Source organism: Palaemon carinicauda, chromosome 2 (genome assembly GCF_036898095.1).
Source record: "Palaemon carinicauda isolate YSFRI2023 chromosome 2, ASM3689809v2, whole genome shotgun sequence".
Taxonomy (NCBI): domain Eukaryota; kingdom Metazoa; phylum Arthropoda; class Malacostraca; order Decapoda; family Palaemonidae; genus Palaemon; species Palaemon carinicauda.
Genome location: NC_090726.1, coordinates 191,559,203 through 191,576,364, shown reverse-complemented (window position 1 = coordinate 191,576,364; position 17,162 = coordinate 191,559,203). Strand labels below are relative to the sequence as shown.

The following is a 17,162-nucleotide window of genomic DNA, read 5'->3' as shown; positions in this document are numbered from 1 at the left end:
TTATTATTATTATTATTATTATTATTATTATTATTATTATTATTTAATCTGGAAATGCTTCAGTATATGAAATAAATGCTAACGCTTAGAACTAAATACAAAGAGAAATAAAACAACGAAAGATTATATATATATATATATATGTATATATATAGTTGTGTATATAAGTACACGTATATATATGTATATATATACATATATATAAATATATATATATATATATATATATATATATATATATATATATATATATATATATATATATATATATATATATATGCTAGTTACAACTCAGAGAGCTATAGAAAGAATAATGATGGGAATAACACTAAGAGACAAAAAAAAGAAAAAAAAAAGAAAAAAGAGCAACATGGATACGAGAGCAAACTAGGGTAGAGGATATTCTAACATGTAAGAAAATGAAATGGACATGGGCAGGACATATAATGAAAATGACATATGATAGATGGATATTAGACATAACAGAATGGGTCCCTAGAGATTGTAAAAGAAACCGAAGGAAGAGAAGACAATAGTTAGGCAAGCTAAGAAAGTTTGGGGGCATTGAAAGACCAGAAACAGAAGCAAGTGGAAGGCCATGTCTGAGGCCTTTATCCTGCAGTGGACTAATTACGGCTGCTGCTGATCAAAAAATATATATATATATATATATATATATATATATATATATATATATATATATATATATATATATATATGTATATATACTGTATATATATATATATATATATATATATATATATATATATATATATATATATATATATATATATATATCTCAAACCCCAAAAAAGGCCTAATCGTTTAATTTCTATTACAACATAAATATTCAACTTTTTTGTTTCGTTTTCATGTTATTATAAACGTGAATCCAGACATAAAATCGAGCAAGTAATCTTATGAACCAAATTTCAAGTGGAATGAGTTATATTAAAGCATTTTAATAATATCTGTTCACAAATCGACTTGAAAACTACTTCCTAGAATTATAATCGAAGTTTTAATGTACATAGACCTAATATGAGTAAGCCATCGGTCTGTCTAGACTCTAGAAAAATGTCCGGACACACAGACAAGTAAATGTTAACAGATATAGATTGAATCTACAGCTATGATAATCGAAGAAAGTTAAACAGCTCGATATAATTGCGTCACGGACACGTCATGAGAGCGACAGCTTGTTGCCAGACGTCACCTAACCTTTTTAGCCCAATAGATTTGTTACAGACAGTAGTTGTGGTGGGCTACTTGTGCAAGGACAGGCTTAGCTGGATAACTGTGCGTCTTTGATTATAAAAGGATAAAAAAAAGTAAGTTTTGTACATATCTGTATATGCATATTCTTGAAATTTAGCTTTGGAAATTTGTGAGGAGTTTATACACATCGTCGAGGTAAGGAAGGATATGTTTTTCATCAGTTTTGCAAGATGTGTTCATTGGAATTTGGCTTCGTAGCGTGGATGAATGATCATACAATTAATAAAGGAACTACATAAAATTCATAGAATTAAATGAAAAAAAAAGAAGCAAAGTTATTCTGTAAGAACACGAGTTTCGTAAACTTGTGCTAAATGTGAACGTCGTAATAGGGTTTTTTTTTTTTCGTTTTTTTTTTTAAACGACTGAGAGGAGCTTGTGTTGGGAAGAAAAACATCATGGCAAAATATTGGATTTAATTTCAATCTTGCTTTATCCGGCGTTGAATGACCCAATCTTGCCATTCGCCTTCCTCTTGCTTTATTCATAAATACTGCTCCTCTCCTGGACCTAAAGCTAACCGTCTCATCGGTTTCGGTTTTCCTCTTTTAAGCTTTTATTTCATAATAAACTGTCAGCATTCTCTCAAGGACTAATCTGAACTGGATGGCATCCCCGGCCCCAGCGGTATAGGTCATGTGACCCAATTTTGTCAAGTCCATAAGTCCACTTCTACTAGATATGTTAGCTGTCGAATTTAGTGCAGTAATCAATCTCAGAACATATATAAAATATCAAATTAATAATGAACTAATATCCTTCCGAGATAAATCGCTTAACAATCGTTTAATATGATTAAAGACTATTTCGTACGACTAATAGATTGCAGCAGTAAGGAGAGACACTGGGATCAATAAGGTGTTTGCAAAGGAACTGCTGTCAGTGGTGCCAACGTAGATGGGATCGGGTTATTCAACTAGCATCAAAGGTTATCATTATTAAAAAAGGAAATTATCCATCCGAGTTACTTAACTGACCTCGCATGAATGAATATGGAGTAGGCCTACTTCAAACTTTGGGTCACTGAAATTACCAAATGGAGTTTTTTTCCTTATAAAATTGCCTAGATCAATAATAAAACTTGCTTAAAACCTAAAAAAAATGGTGCATCACTATATAACTTAAGGTGTTCTAGTTGAAAATGAAAAAGAATATGGTTTGATAGGACTAAAGGCTTAATTTCAAAACTCCATTAGATTATATTTTTCCCGCCTGAGAAATGTAATTTTCACCAAAATTTTTTAAAGAATAGAGTATTGAGAATTTCTTCTTTGATTCCTATCAGTTCAATTTGATCCAAAGACTGACAGCCTGCTGAACGTGTCAGATTATGAATTCCATAGGCCGACAATGATAGGCCCACTTATAATGTTTCTTGAAATAAAAGAGGCCTACTTATAAAGGAAAACCCTTGAAAGAAAATATATTATATAATGAAATTGTAATTACAGAATGGTGAATTTCACGGATAGTTTCTGATTGTATGATACTTGAGCATTCCAATAAATAAGGCACATATAGATGGCTTCCCAGGACCACGGTCTAGGTGGCACCAACTGCTAATGACTGATATTTAGAAGTTTATTATGGAAGTGTAGCTGAACGCATTACGTATCATGGACACAATGACCCTTTCGCTTTCATAAGCGGGTCCTCTATCGATTCGGCTTACACTTTCGATAAGGAATTTCGTACACACGAACAAGCAAATGGAAGTAGATTTTTTTTCAGGAAGACATCGGCCACCGTACACTGATCGATGTAAACATTATTCCCAAACCTAAATAAACTAAATAAACACTAAGAAGAAGACACATCCTTAGATTAGATTTCTATGATATTAACCAGAAAGGGATTTAATATTTTGAAGAAAGTCAATTCTCCAAGCCTTCGCATGGAGATCGTGGCGTGTCTATACTGTAGTTACTATCTGCGGTGCGTGCAGGAAAGGGCGGAGGGGAGGAGCCTAAGGGGGAGGGGCTAAGGGACCAGTGAGGGGGAGGGGTAATTGGCAAAGCTCCGGCCATTCTCTGGTACGGTCTTATTGATTAGGGGTCACAAGGAATAGAACGGAGGGATTCTGATGTTTTGAGGCTTGTGAATGCTAGCAAAAAAGATTATTATTATTATTATTATTATTACAAACTAAGCTACAACCCTAGTTCAAATAGCTGGATGCTCTAAGCCCAGGGGCTCCCACAGAGAAAATAGCCCAGTGAGGAAAGGAAACAAGGGAAAATATAATATTTTAAGAATAATAACAACGTTAAAATAAATATTTCCTATATAAACTATGATAACTTGAAAAAAAAACAAGAGGAAGAGAAATAAGATAGAATAGTGTGCTCGAGTGTACCCTCATGCAATAGAACTCTAACCTAAGGCAGTGGAAAACCATGGTACAGAGGCTATGGCACTATTATTATTATTATTATTATTATTATTATTATTTTACAAGCTAAGCTGCAACTTTAGTTGAAAAAACTGGATGCCATAAGTCCAAGGACTTCAACAAGGAAAAATAGCCCAGGGAGGAAAGGAAATAATTAAACTACAAGGGAAGTAATGAACAATCAAAATGAAATATTTTAAGAATAGTAACAATATTAATATAGATCTTACATAGATAAACTATAAATATAAAAAACAAGTAAAGAAATAGGGTAGAATAGTGTGCCTAAATATACTCTCAAGCAAAAGAACTTTATTGGAAGAACTATATAGGTTTATGACCTAATTAGTATTGATGCTCATCTCTCTCTCTCTCTCTCTCTCTCTCTCCTCTCTCTCTCTCTCTCTCTCTCTAGGTTATTTTCAAATATACTTGTGCATAAAACTACTCTCTCTCTCTCTCTCTCTCTCTCTCTCTCTCTCTCTCTCTCTCTCTCTCTCTCTCTCTCTCTCTCTCTCTAGGTTATTTTCAAATATACTTGTGCATAAAACCTCTCTCTCTCTCTCTCCTCTCTCTCTCTCTCTCTCTCTCTCTCTCTCTCTCTCTCTCTCTCTCTCTCTCTCTCTAGGTTATTTTCAAATATACTTGTGCATAAAACCTCTCTCTCTCTCTCTCTCTCTCTCTCTCTCTCTCTCTCTCTCTCTCTCTCTCTCTCTCTCTCTCTAGGTTTTTTCAAATATACTTGTGCATAAAACTACTCTCTCTCTCTCTCTCTCTCTCTCTCTCTCTCTCTCTCTCTCTCTCTCTCTCTCTCTCTCAAATATACTGATGTGCATAAAACTAAGCAGTTTAAAGTTGTATGTTTTTTTATGTCAGTCAACACTAAAGTATAAGAATGAAGATGTTTGAACCGTCACATGATACATTTTATAAAACGGTTTGTTACTTTTTGATACATTTTATATCACGATTCATTGTCGCTGATGTAGACAAAATCATCCTTAATGTTTTTAACGTAGCGGAGAAGCAAAAGAGTTTAAGAGTGTTGACATTCAAATGAATATTAATAACAATTTGGTCCAGGTATCTATACTCATTTTTTTTAATGAGGCGCATTTGCACCGACTCGCAGCGGTGCCCTTTTAGCTCGGAAAAGTTTCCTGCTCTCTGATTGGTTAGAATTATCTTGTCCAACCAATCAGCGATCAGGAAGCTTTTCCGAGCTAAAGGAGCACCCCTGCGAGTCGGTGCAAATCTGCCTCACTAAAAAGAATTGACTACAGTAGAGTTATTGATCTAGATGTGTGTTATTGGACTGTAATTTGTCTCTCGATTGCTCATTTAAATAATGTTAGAATTACTGGATATCACTTCACAAATATTGCTTTTGTATGAAATGTCTGGACGATTAAGTGTGTTATTACCAGAATAGTCCAGTAAATCTACCATTTGACCTAGGACAAATTGCCAGAAAAATGAAATTACTTGCAATGACTTTTAATTATCATGCTAAAAGAAATATCAAAAATGTAGAAATATATATTTGGTGGAACATGGTGAAATATGCAATTCAAGGTAGCCATTGTCGAAATATCTGTTTTTGATTATATTGCCAAAAGTAATAGAGCTAGAATTATGAAAATGGTGTCTATACCCATGTTTTCATGGTCGAAGAATCATTTGAGACTAATTTCAGGGAGCTGTCATGATTACATCATAATGAATTCAATATGGCTGCCATGGTTGGTACGCAAAAACTGAAAATCGCAATAACTTCGACAGTATCCTACCGAAGACAACAATCTTGGTGTCTATTTATAGGTTTTCATGGTAAATGAGTCTATTTATCTATAATGCAGGTGTCAGTTTGTTGAAATTGAAACCAAGGCATGCCAGTTAATTCTCCTTAAATGTAGGTTCACATGCCCAAGATATCACGATCATCATCTGAAGTCTCGTCAGTGTTCTCCAAGTTCATGTTCTCACAGATCCGCCTGCATTCACTGCAGGCTGGTGTACAGTCAAGACCCAGTCGTCTGCACCCACAACGTTTTCCGCACCCTGTCTTGCATTTGCATCTTACCACTTCCAATAGTGATTTTGGAGCAACGTCCAAATCAGTCATAAGGGGGAACATTTTTCCTTCGATGATCTTCCACCCCCAATTTTCAGCATTCAGGCTGTTACCCTTCCACGCCTGAACTTGGTGGAAAACACGGAAACTGTGGTACTTTACTGCCCCTGAAGTTGGTGGCAATGATTTGGGGTGAATAACTTTTTTGCTAGTGGCAACTAATTCTTGAAACCTGTGGTGTCTCAGTGAATCCAGATTGCCATCTGGTTTTGCCTTGTACACACAAAGCATAGCTTTCTCCCCTGCCTGAATTATTTCATCCTCGCTGGAATCATAGTTGCCAAACACCTTAGCAAGGTCACAAAAGTATTCACTGTCCTGTGCCAACTTCAGTGCCACACCCTTTCCATAACCAAAGACACGTGAAGTTGTATCACAGCCAAGGAACGCATGGACAAAAAGAATGCTATTGCAAAGATCATCTCCAAGTTTCTGACATACATGTCCAATGTTCAGAAGTTGCTCCTTTTTTCCCTTTTTAGGCTCCGGCCTCCAGAACATATTATACTTCACATTCTTAGTATGATAACATAGAAGGACAAGAAGATCTGTATCATCTCCAACGAGAATAACATTACACTGCGACACAACCTTTATTGCGGTCTGGACAATAAGTAGATCAGCATCATCTTTTGCGTGGTGAACTTCACAACCAGCAGCTTCAAGGGAATCACCAAGCAAATTAATGAAACGTTGCTTGTTTTCATCATTTGATAGGAATTCCTCTTTTTTGATCTTGAGCGACATCTGAGTTTGAAAATTGACTGCTCTTCCTTGGCGCGTTCCTAGGCGTCTTTGATGGGTACTATCTTTCGTTGATGGCCCACTGGTGTAACCATCAAAAACGATGACTGCCTTTCCATAACGTTTCTTCACATATGACGTGTACCTTTGAAGGATCGACTTATAGGTGTCTCCAATTTGCCATGGAATCCTGTGAAGTAGGGCACCACCATCGAGTACATATTGGCAATTGGAAGGTTTGTCCGGACGATCATCCTGTGGGATCAAATCCCAAATAGCTTTTGCAAGGGCTGGTTTGTTGGCTTTAAGCTGAACGTGCCTGGTCTCAAACAGAGCTGGTGGATAAGAGCATAGTTCATACTGAAAGGCATCCAGCAGATCTGTAGCCTGTGTTCCGGCGATCACCAGTCTCTGAAACAGTAGCTGGGGATCGATGTTCACTTTCTCCCCATCAATTTTGATAGTTGACTTTGATTCTGGTGTTATAACCTGATTTCGTTTCCGAAATACATATTGATTAACAATATTTCCTGTCATATCCTCAAGAATTTTCTGTCCAACTTCCTTGGCTAACTCTACATTAATGTCCTCTCTAGTAGCTACCCCTGTCACAATATTTTGCAATGACATACTTTCTTCAAATGGATTCCTTTCTGCCAGTATTGAAACGAGTTTGTTGGTATCGGCTATGTCCTTTGCCTGACGTGCCTTTGACAGATCTTTATGCTGCTCACTTGTTGCATACTTAACTGAAGTCAGTTGCTGCATGGCATCATTGACCTCTGCGCAAATAGGTCTGGACAGACACCATACCAGTCGCTGTGTTTCTGTCATACCCCGTCCTCTCGTCAAACCACCCGTTGTTTTAAGGCTTCTCATGAGAACTTGTTCTATAACCAAATCTGGGGACAGTCCTGCCCAATAACGATCCGACCTTCGCACGACGTGCAAACCGTCCATGAAGTTGGAGTAGATATCTGGATTGGAATCCTCCAGCTTCCACATTTTCTGCAGATATAGGTACACCGACTTTGTGTACAAGTTATGTCCAGAGGCAGCAAAATAAGGCAACATATTTTGCAAGGTTGCAAGATGCAACTTCCAGTCACCTGTTCGTTCGGACCTCAGGAAGTTCCGAACAATGTCAATCAATTTCATATACATAACCCACAGTTTCCCTGTTTTATGTTCTACTGCATTTAGTGCATTCAGTAATCTTTCCTTGACAGAATGGAATGCTGGTGATGAACTTATCTCAGATGGTACCATTTGTCCTTCTAAACCGTTTAACCATCATGTTTATTCAGAAGGTCGGGTTAAAAAACAAAGCAAAGTTTGGTATATTAGAATGAAAGCTTGGTTTTTTAACCCGACCTTCTGAATAAACATGATGGTTAAACAGTTTAGGCATTTCTTCTATATGACAGAGGCGGGTGTCGTGCATTAGGCAGGGTTACATTTACTCTCATCCGGAACACCTAGTACCACTCTCCAGTTTGGACTTATAACATCTGTCCTGGTTTTTAATTATCATTTTGTGGAGAGTCCTCATAACTACTACATGTGAAAGCTCAATAATCATTCACATAGACACCAAGTTTGCTGTCTTTGGTGGGATTCTGTAAAAGTTACTGCGATTTTCAGTTTTTTCGTGCTTACCACGGCAACCATATTGAATTCATTATGATGTAATCATCACAAATCCCTAAGATTGGTCTCATATGATTCCTTGACCATGAAAACATGGGTATGGATATCATTTTCATAAGTCTAGCTCTATTACTTTTGTCAGTATAGGCAAAAACAGACATTTTAGTAATGGCTACCTTAATTTGCATATTTTACCATGTTCCACCAAATATATTTTTCTACATTTTTGATATATCATGTGGCAGGTCTAACTTAAACATATGAAAGTGGTTTCGTTTTTCTGGCAATTTGTCCTGGGTCACCCCCTATTTTGGGCTAGATTTACTGGACTAGAACTGATTACTGTAACTCTTATGAACTGCAGCTTACCTAAAGTACAACTTGAGAAGTTACGAAACATAATAAACAGAGGAGCAAAATTGATAAATGGTGTTGCATCTCGAGAAAAGTAATATTAACCCAGTAATGGTGGAACCACACTGACTGCCTAATTGCCTATTAATGATAGAATAAATCTAAAGATATGTGTAATGAATGTCAAGTCATCAGAACAGGATTACCAAACTATTCAAGAAATTTGCTACACATCGTGTGGCCAGCAAACCGACATGGGACTAGTTACCGATGGTTTAAAGTTACTGAAGCTAAGAAGCACCTTAACTATGGGTTTAGAGCTTTCAAATATAAGACCCTAGAGTTTTTCCAGCCCCTATTAGACAATAAAAGGAATAAGGATATAAAGGCTTTGAAGAAGTTGAAGATACTTTTTCTATGTACAAAGTGCTATAATAACGTGGATTAGACAATCAACCCTTTGAACACAAACCCCTCACCTAAGGATTTGGCCATCAAGCCTCAGGCCCCCCTTTTTTTTTGGGGGGGGGGGGGAGGGGGGAGGGATACTTTACTTAACTCATTGTAGCACAAAATCCATATGAGATAGGATTTTACAACATTTATTATCATATAGCTGACTGATATTCCTTTTCATTTATACAGTATAAAGTTCTCTGTCGCAATCAAGCGAAATCACGAAGAATGAACTCGTGAAAAGCAAGGGCGGACTGTATATAACAACACATGTTTTTTGAAATTTTCCTCTAATTAAATAATAGAAGAAAAAACTGGTGATTACTAGACATGAATTAAGTCATATGGTGCTGAAGGGGGTAGAATTGGTGAACGTACATTACTTCCAATGGGGTTCAATAGGATAACGTAAACTACAATGTAAGATTCTCTAAAAACTTGAAGGATGTATAGGATAAACAAATCCTTTGGGTACTGAAGTGCGGAGAGGTACTTTTGTGTATGGTAAGACCAGAAAACATTCTTCAAAATAAATAAGTAAAGTATTCTTAAAGGTAAAGTTGAAGTTACTCTATTATTGCTTTTGAGAAACAAAAATGGGAAATATGGGAAACATGATAGACCAATGTTCGTGATGGTTGGAATCCTCTGGTCTGATTCTGAAGAGATGTTATAGAGTAGGACCTGTTCTATAGTCAACACAGAGATTCCAGGTAAAATAAGCCTCACCCCTGATAAGCATGTTTCCCGCATTAACAGCGGTCACAAAAAAAATCCCCTTAAAGTGATTATAAGTTAGTATAGCTTGAAACTTGTAAGGGGATGTATTGTGACCCTTGCTAACATGGGAGACAATGTGATTGGCTATGATGTAATCAAGGGGTGGGGCTTATTTCGCCCGGAATCTTTGTGGCGACTATAGTGTCCTTGAACCTTTTTAGAGCGAGAGTACTTAACATCGCTTCACTTATGAAAAAAGTCTACATGAAAGAAGGAACATGAATATTTCATCCTCATTTTTTATTAAAACTGACTTATTTAATAAATCTACTAAAAACCTAACTAAATCCAAAGGATAAACCACAAATCTGGGATTCTGATGGAGTCTTTACATATCCCCTTGGCCACTTTCCTCTTGTTAAGGGTAGAGAGACTCTTTAGCTGTGGTAAGCAGCTCTTCTAGGAGAAGGACACTTCAAAATCAAACCATTGTTCTCTAGTCTTGGGTAGTGTCATAGCCTCTGTACCATGGTCTTCCACTTCCTTGGGTTAGAGTTCTCTTGCTTGAGGGTACACTCGGGCACCCTGTTCTGTCTTGTTTCTCTTCCCTTTGTTTTGTTCACGTGTCTATAGTTTATATAGGAGATATTTATTTTAATGTTATTACTCTTCTTATAAATTTTATTTTTTCTTGTTACGTTTCCTCACTGGGCTATTTTCCCTGTTGGAGCCACTGGGCTTTTAGCATCCTCCTTTTCCAACTAGGGTTGTAGCTTAGCAGTTAATAATAATAATAATAATAATAATAATGGGCTCTGATGTGGGTAACTGCCCCAGTGACACAATGAATCGGCAATTCGATTTCTCATTCGCTACTGTACCCCATCAACTTCAAGATCTTGTATATACTTCTTACCCAAAGGCCCTAATGTATACCTTATGAGAGTCATCTAATGCAGAGTCTAATACAATCAGTAAAGATCCTTATAGATTTTTGGGAGGGGGGTAAAAAAGATATGAGAAAATCTAATGACACTAGAGAAATAGCAAGTAATGTGGTTATATCAAAACATAAGGGCAGTGAGAATAAAGGAGACTTAGAACTTGGAACGTTTGTGACAAAAATGAAGTGGAATTAAGCATATTGACATAAAAAACTATGTAGAGTTATCAAATGAGGGGTTTTCCAAAAAAAGGACATTATTGCTCGTACCCTCTTTACAGAGGTATGAGTTAGTATTAAACATGGAAGTCATAATATCTGAAGTCATCTGTAAGGCAATTTTGTACAACTTATCCAATTTCTGCTTACTAGAGCAGATTCTCAAAACTCTATTACTGGATATATTATTTATCTATCTGAGCAAGAAAGTCCAAATTAAATGCAAAATTTGATTTCTGAAATTCTTATATCCTCAATCAAAATAACTACCTGGGTAAAAAACTTGAAATTGTGTGCAAAAAAACACATGGAAAAATTGACAAAACTCGAGACAAAAATGTTTCAAAGCACCTTGAATCTACCTTTGATCCTATCTTTGTTTATTCTTGTAGAGATAATTAGTTTGTTTGCTATTGAACTGGCAATTTAGAAAATCTTTCTATCCATTTTTTTTTTTCAGACCTGCAGATGGCGTGGGAACCTAGATCATGTTGTCTCTGTATAAGCATCAGAGTTGGAACGCTCATACTTGGATGGATTTCTCTGGTAAGTATCAGCATTGTTCTTGTAACTCCACACTTAGCATATATACATTGTTTATTACTTTGGTTCATTCTCCTCTAGAGTTGACCTTGGATAATTACCAGCGTAAAATGAAATGAAGCTTAGAAATCGCAAAGATGTCTTCTCTAGAGTTGACCTTGGATAATTACCAGCGTAAAATGAAATGAAGCTTAGAAATCGCAAAGATGTCTTCTCTAGAGTTGACCTTGGATAATTACCAGCGTAAAATGAAATGAAGCTTAGAAATCGCAAAGATGTCTTCTCTAGAGTTGACCTTGGATAATTACCAGCGTAAAATGAAATGAAGCTTAGAAATCGCAAAGATGTCTTCTCTAGAGTTGACCTTGGATAATTACCAGCGTAAAATGAAATGAAGCTTAGAAATCGCAAAGATGTCTTCTCTAGAGTTGACCTTGGATAATTACCAGCGTAAAATGAAATGAAGCTTAGAAATCGCAAAGATGTCTTCTCTAGAGTTGACCTTGGATAATTACCAGCGTAAAATGAAATGAAGCTTAGAAATCGCAAAGAGGTCTTCTCTAGAGTTGACCTTGGATAATTACCAGCGTAAAATGAAATGAAGCTTAGAAATTGCAAGAGCCAAGGGTCGGGAGATTTCGAGGTTTCATTGATATTGGAATAGCAACTGCTTCGATACATCTAAATTGATCTCTAGTTATGATTATCATTCGATGCAGCCAATAGTAATATCTGTAATTATTAGATAACTGAAAGTACTAGTAGTGAATGCTATAATACCAGTGGAAAGTAAGCACTCCTTCATCCTCTGACTGGTGGTAGAACTTAATTTCTTGAAAAAACCTCCACATCTTTCGTGGGCTTCATCTTGGCCGACAGGTTTAGAACAACTTTTTGCAGACCCAGATAAAATAAATTTGTAATTCTGTGAAGTTTTAATGAAAATTGTTCTCATCAATCTTTCTTCTTTGACAATTTAATTTATTTTGTATTTTGCTTTGACTGGAATAATCTATATATTGAAGGGGAATCCTATAGTTCAAGTAAAGAAGCCCTGACCATAGCCAAGCATTAATGTCGAAACAACTGTCGGTAAACAGATAGTAGACCTACAACTTGGCTACAATTTTTGTCAATTCTTTTAACGTTGAAGATGAGAAAGTTACACAGGCTTGGGAAAAAAATTCTGTCTTGGGATGTTGGGTACTGCAAGTGAAAGTGCATTTTGTTTCAATATATATATATATATATATATATATATATATATATATATATATATATATATACTGTATATGATATTGTATATATATAAATATATATATATATATATATATATATATATACTGTATATATATATATATATATATATATATATATATATATATATATATGCATATGTATATGTATATACATACACACACATATACATATATATATATATATATATATATATATATATATATATATATATATATATATATATAACATCTATATATACATACATACATACATACATACAAAATACATATATACGTGCAAATGTAAATATATATTTATTCTGCAGTCGACTTACCACTAAGTTCCTAATTCCCTGTTCAAGCATAAAGAACCCCAGCGAGAGGGTAGTATGTTACCAATTGATATCGACCGAAAACATGGAAATCACAGAGTTACGCAACACGAGAGTAGATTCTGTATTAACATCTCAGGGGGAAAGGAGACATAAGTGAATCGTGAAGCAATAAATGGACTTCTAGAAGGAAAATCAATGAATAAAAGAGGGAAATGAAACCATGATAGAAATAAAGTGTAAAAAGTTAAAAGAATGAGAGATGTAAAATTTAGAAAAATATAGATATATATTTCATTTCAATTAATGCTTGATTGTGAAAAAATAGAAGACAACGTTCTACGAAAGTTTTAGTACTTTATTATGAGAAAAATATTCAAATTTCAAAAAATGCGAATTTATTTGGTATTTTGAATCATCATTGAATGACAATATAAGTTGTAACATTTATTTTTGCAACGTCTGGCAAGTATACCTCACCAAGATGGCTGTCGTCTCCATGCATGCAAGCTAGGTCCAAACAGCATCTAGTGGTAGGATATCTATGATTGCTAATGCATTCACTTGATCCCTGTGCAGATTGGGTGCTTCCTGTCCCTCCTATCAAGTCTGAAATTCGTGACAGCCTCTTACGATGACTTCACACACCACTGCACCCAGATTTCACAAGAGCGTCACGTGACCATGGATCCGGACATCTGTGCCAGGATCAGTAAGTTGTTCCTTCAGAAGAGTTGAAAAGTTTTATTTGTGCTGTTTTTGTGAGCTAGTTTGGCATCAGTTAATTTTCATCAACAGGATGGGCTTCGTATTTGTAAATTGTTAATTTTTTCCATTTTACAAGCATAAGAATCTATGTACAATTCCACCTACGCACAATACGTGTGCATTTAGCATGATATCCATCAAGTCAGCCCATAGTTCCTTGGGCAGGTTAATATCAACCATTTGAGAACTTGCCTCGAGTAAACTGCTCCCCTAAGAAATAATTCCTGAAGTCAGCTTGCCAAGGCACCTATAGCTCCCCTTGTGAATGGTACCTCAAACTGAGTAGACCAACGTCTCGAATTTCCTTTTATTTTCAGTGATATCTACGATTATCTGCGATGGCGCCTTGTCTGGGATGGGCACTCTCGTCAGCATTCTGTTGATAGCAGGGGTTAACAAGGCAAGTCTTGCTTTTACATTATATATTATTGCTGCTGTTTGCAAATCAAAATACTTACATAGCATTTAGAAAAATTTCATTACGAAAATTATTTTCAAATGCTAAATCTCATGTGCGAAAAGAGGCAAAAGAAAACGCTAGCTAGAGAGGAAATTTAATACGTTCATGAATAAATAGAAGACAGCTAAGAAATTGATGAATCAAATGAACTGTTTAGTGGTGTAGATTTATGTTCAGATATTAATATTTGAATTTGAATTCAAATAAAAAAAAATGCTTTTGATCTAGGAAATCAAGTATTACTTTCACAAGTAGAAAACATTTCTAAATATTGATGTTATTAACTATTATCATTATTGGGACTAAATACCTTCCAGAATAAACCAGAGTGGATAATTCCATACCTCGGGAGCCAAGTCATAAGCCTCGGCTTGATGACCCTCATCTTAGTTTCATTGATCGGGGTCTCCATATACGTCGGATCCGCTCTCATGTCTTTCACGTTCATCCTGGTGTTTGTGCCCTCAATGCTCATCTCATCTTACCTCATCTCAGTGGTCTATGCCTGCTACAAAGAGGTGAGTGTTACCAGGAGTCACTCACGACTGAGTAGGTCCTGAGTGGTATGAGAGAAGATCTCGCGACACTGTGATCAGATCTGTCCTAATTCTTTATCTTCCAACGAAGTCTGATTTCCAGAGAAAGTCCTTCTATATTTTGACATCTTATGATTGGGTGACCTTTGACATATCAGTAGGATGAAACTTGAATAGGATTAATTTTATTCTATTTACAACTTAATCTGGAAATTGGTTTTGAATAGTAGTTATTCTGCAAAGCATTTGTACTACTTTGAAGGTGTCTGGTTTCAAATCCAGTTTCATCAGAATAGATGCTCACCAGAATGTTAGCCGGGCAAGCCCAACTCCGAACTGTGATCCCCAACCACAGCAGTTACCTCCCCAGTAAAGAGCTTAAACTCTTGGTCTCAGGTGGGGATCAATCTGCTGCCATGGGAAGGCTAGGAAAACACGTTACCACTATACTAGCCAGGAGGCTAGCATTGTAATGTCTTTTGTTGGTGTTCCTGCCAATTCATGCTTGTTATCAAAAAATTCTTTTTTTTCAATTCTAAAAATTGATTGAAAAGTGGTTATTATTATGATCATATATGACAGAGATCACAAGAGAGGAAGTAAAGAGAGCACTAGATGAAATGAGAGCAGGAACAGCACCTGGTATGAATGGTGTGAGGGCTGAGATGTTAAAGGAAGGGAGGGTGAATGTGCTGGAATGGTTGGCTAGATTATTTAATATATGTTTTATGTTGTCAATGGTGCCAGTGGACTGGATACGCACGTGTATTGTTCCCCTATACAAAGGTAAGGGAGATGTGCATGAGTGTTGTAAATCTATGGGTACTAGTTTATTGAATGTGGTTGGAAAAATGTATTGCAGAGTGTTAATTAATAGGATTGTGGATAAAACGAAGGATGCAATCTTGAAGTGCAGGGTCGCATTATGTATGGATCAGATTTTTATATTAATGTATATATGCAAGAATATTTAGCATAAGGTAACGAGGTATATTTTGCATTTATGGATTTGGAGAAAGCTTATGATTGAGTTGATAGCAATGTGGTGTGGAATTTGATGAGGTTTTACAGAATTGGTTGAAAGTTGTTGCATTCAGTGAAGAGTTCATAAATAGGCATAAAGCGTGAGTTAGGATACGAAATGAAGTGAGTGAGTGGTTTCCAGTGAGAGTGAGGCTGCGACAGGGATGTGTGATATCACCATGGTTGTTCAATTTGTTTTATGATGGAGCTGTAAGAGAGGTGAATGCTCGAGTGTTTGGTCGAGGATTGAAACTTGATAGATGACATTTATCCTGAGTGGGAGATAATACTGTATTGGTTTCAGACTCGGAGGAGAAGCTGCGTCAATTAGTGACAGAGTTTTGAAGGGTGTATGAGAGAAGGAAGTTGTGAGTTAATGTAGGTGAGATTAAGGTTATGATGTGCACAAGAAGGGAGGGAGGTGCTAGATTGAATGTCATGTTGAATGGAGAGTTACTTGAGGAAGTACATAAGTTTATGTACTTTGGTTCTGTTGTTTCTGCAAATGGTGGAGTGGAAGCAGATGTATGTGAGTGAATGCATGATGTAAAATGTTAGAAGCAGTGAAGAGAGTAGTAAAGAATAGACGTTTATGGATGAATGTAAAAAAAAGAGTTCTGTATGAGAAAGTGATTGTACCAGCTGTGATGTATGGATGACAGCTGTGGGGAAAGAAAGTGATGATGAGACAAAAATTGAATGTATTCAAGATGAATTGTCTGAGGAGTACGGCTGGTGTATCTCGATTGGATAGCGTTAAGAATGAAGTAGTAAGAGTGAAAATGGGTGTGAGGAAGGAATTGGCAGCCAGAGTGGATATGAATGTGTTAAGGTGCTTTGGCCATGTAGCGACAATGGAAAATGGTCGTTTGCTAAAGATGTGATGAATGCAAGAGTTGGTGGGAGATGTGCAAGAGGAAGGCCAAGGTCCAGGTGGATGGATGGAGTAAAGAAACCCTAAGTGACAGAAGGATAGATGAGAATGAGGCAAAAGGTTGTACTATTAATAGAAATGGATGGTGAGTGATTGTGTTCCAATATGCCCTGCGGCTACCTTGGGTCACTTTGGTGACTGATGAGGTAGTGGTAGTAGGGGAATTAGCTTATGAAGCTTCATTTGTGGTGACAGACTGGGAGGTTGGGCTGTGGTATCCTAGTAGTACTTCTTCAGGCAAAGAACAAGGAGGGAAAAAATCCCCTTCTGTTTCTTATTAGATGTGGGCTACTTTCCAAAATTTGGGCGAAGTGCCATGGCAGATAGATATAATGATTGACAACGATCTCGCAAAAAGAAAAAAACATCCTAATTATAAATGGTCAGGAGTTAAAATACAAAATAATATCCCGCCACAAAGAATCTATTGTGAAATCA

General features: G+C 36.3%; 1 protein-coding gene across 1 annotated transcript in view; it reads left to right on the top strand.

The window, feature by feature from the left end:
• Window positions 1-1,181: 1,181 nt before the first annotated feature.
• The window catches only part of LOC137622626 (lysosomal-associated transmembrane protein 4B-like), a 16,604-nt gene continuing 623 nt past the window's right edge, over window positions 1,182-17,162 (top strand). Inside the window, exons 1-5 of the mRNA XM_068353235.1 lie at window positions 1,182-1,331; window positions 11,351-11,436; window positions 13,583-13,715; window positions 14,089-14,171; window positions 14,549-14,749. Of these exons, the coding sequence (XP_068209336.1) occupies window positions 11,359-11,436; window positions 13,583-13,715; window positions 14,089-14,171; window positions 14,549-14,749 (495 nt within the window). The 5' untranslated portion in view covers window positions 1,182-1,331; window positions 11,351-11,358. The remainder of the gene's footprint in view (window positions 1,332-11,350; window positions 11,437-13,582; window positions 13,716-14,088; window positions 14,172-14,548; window positions 14,750-17,162) is intronic.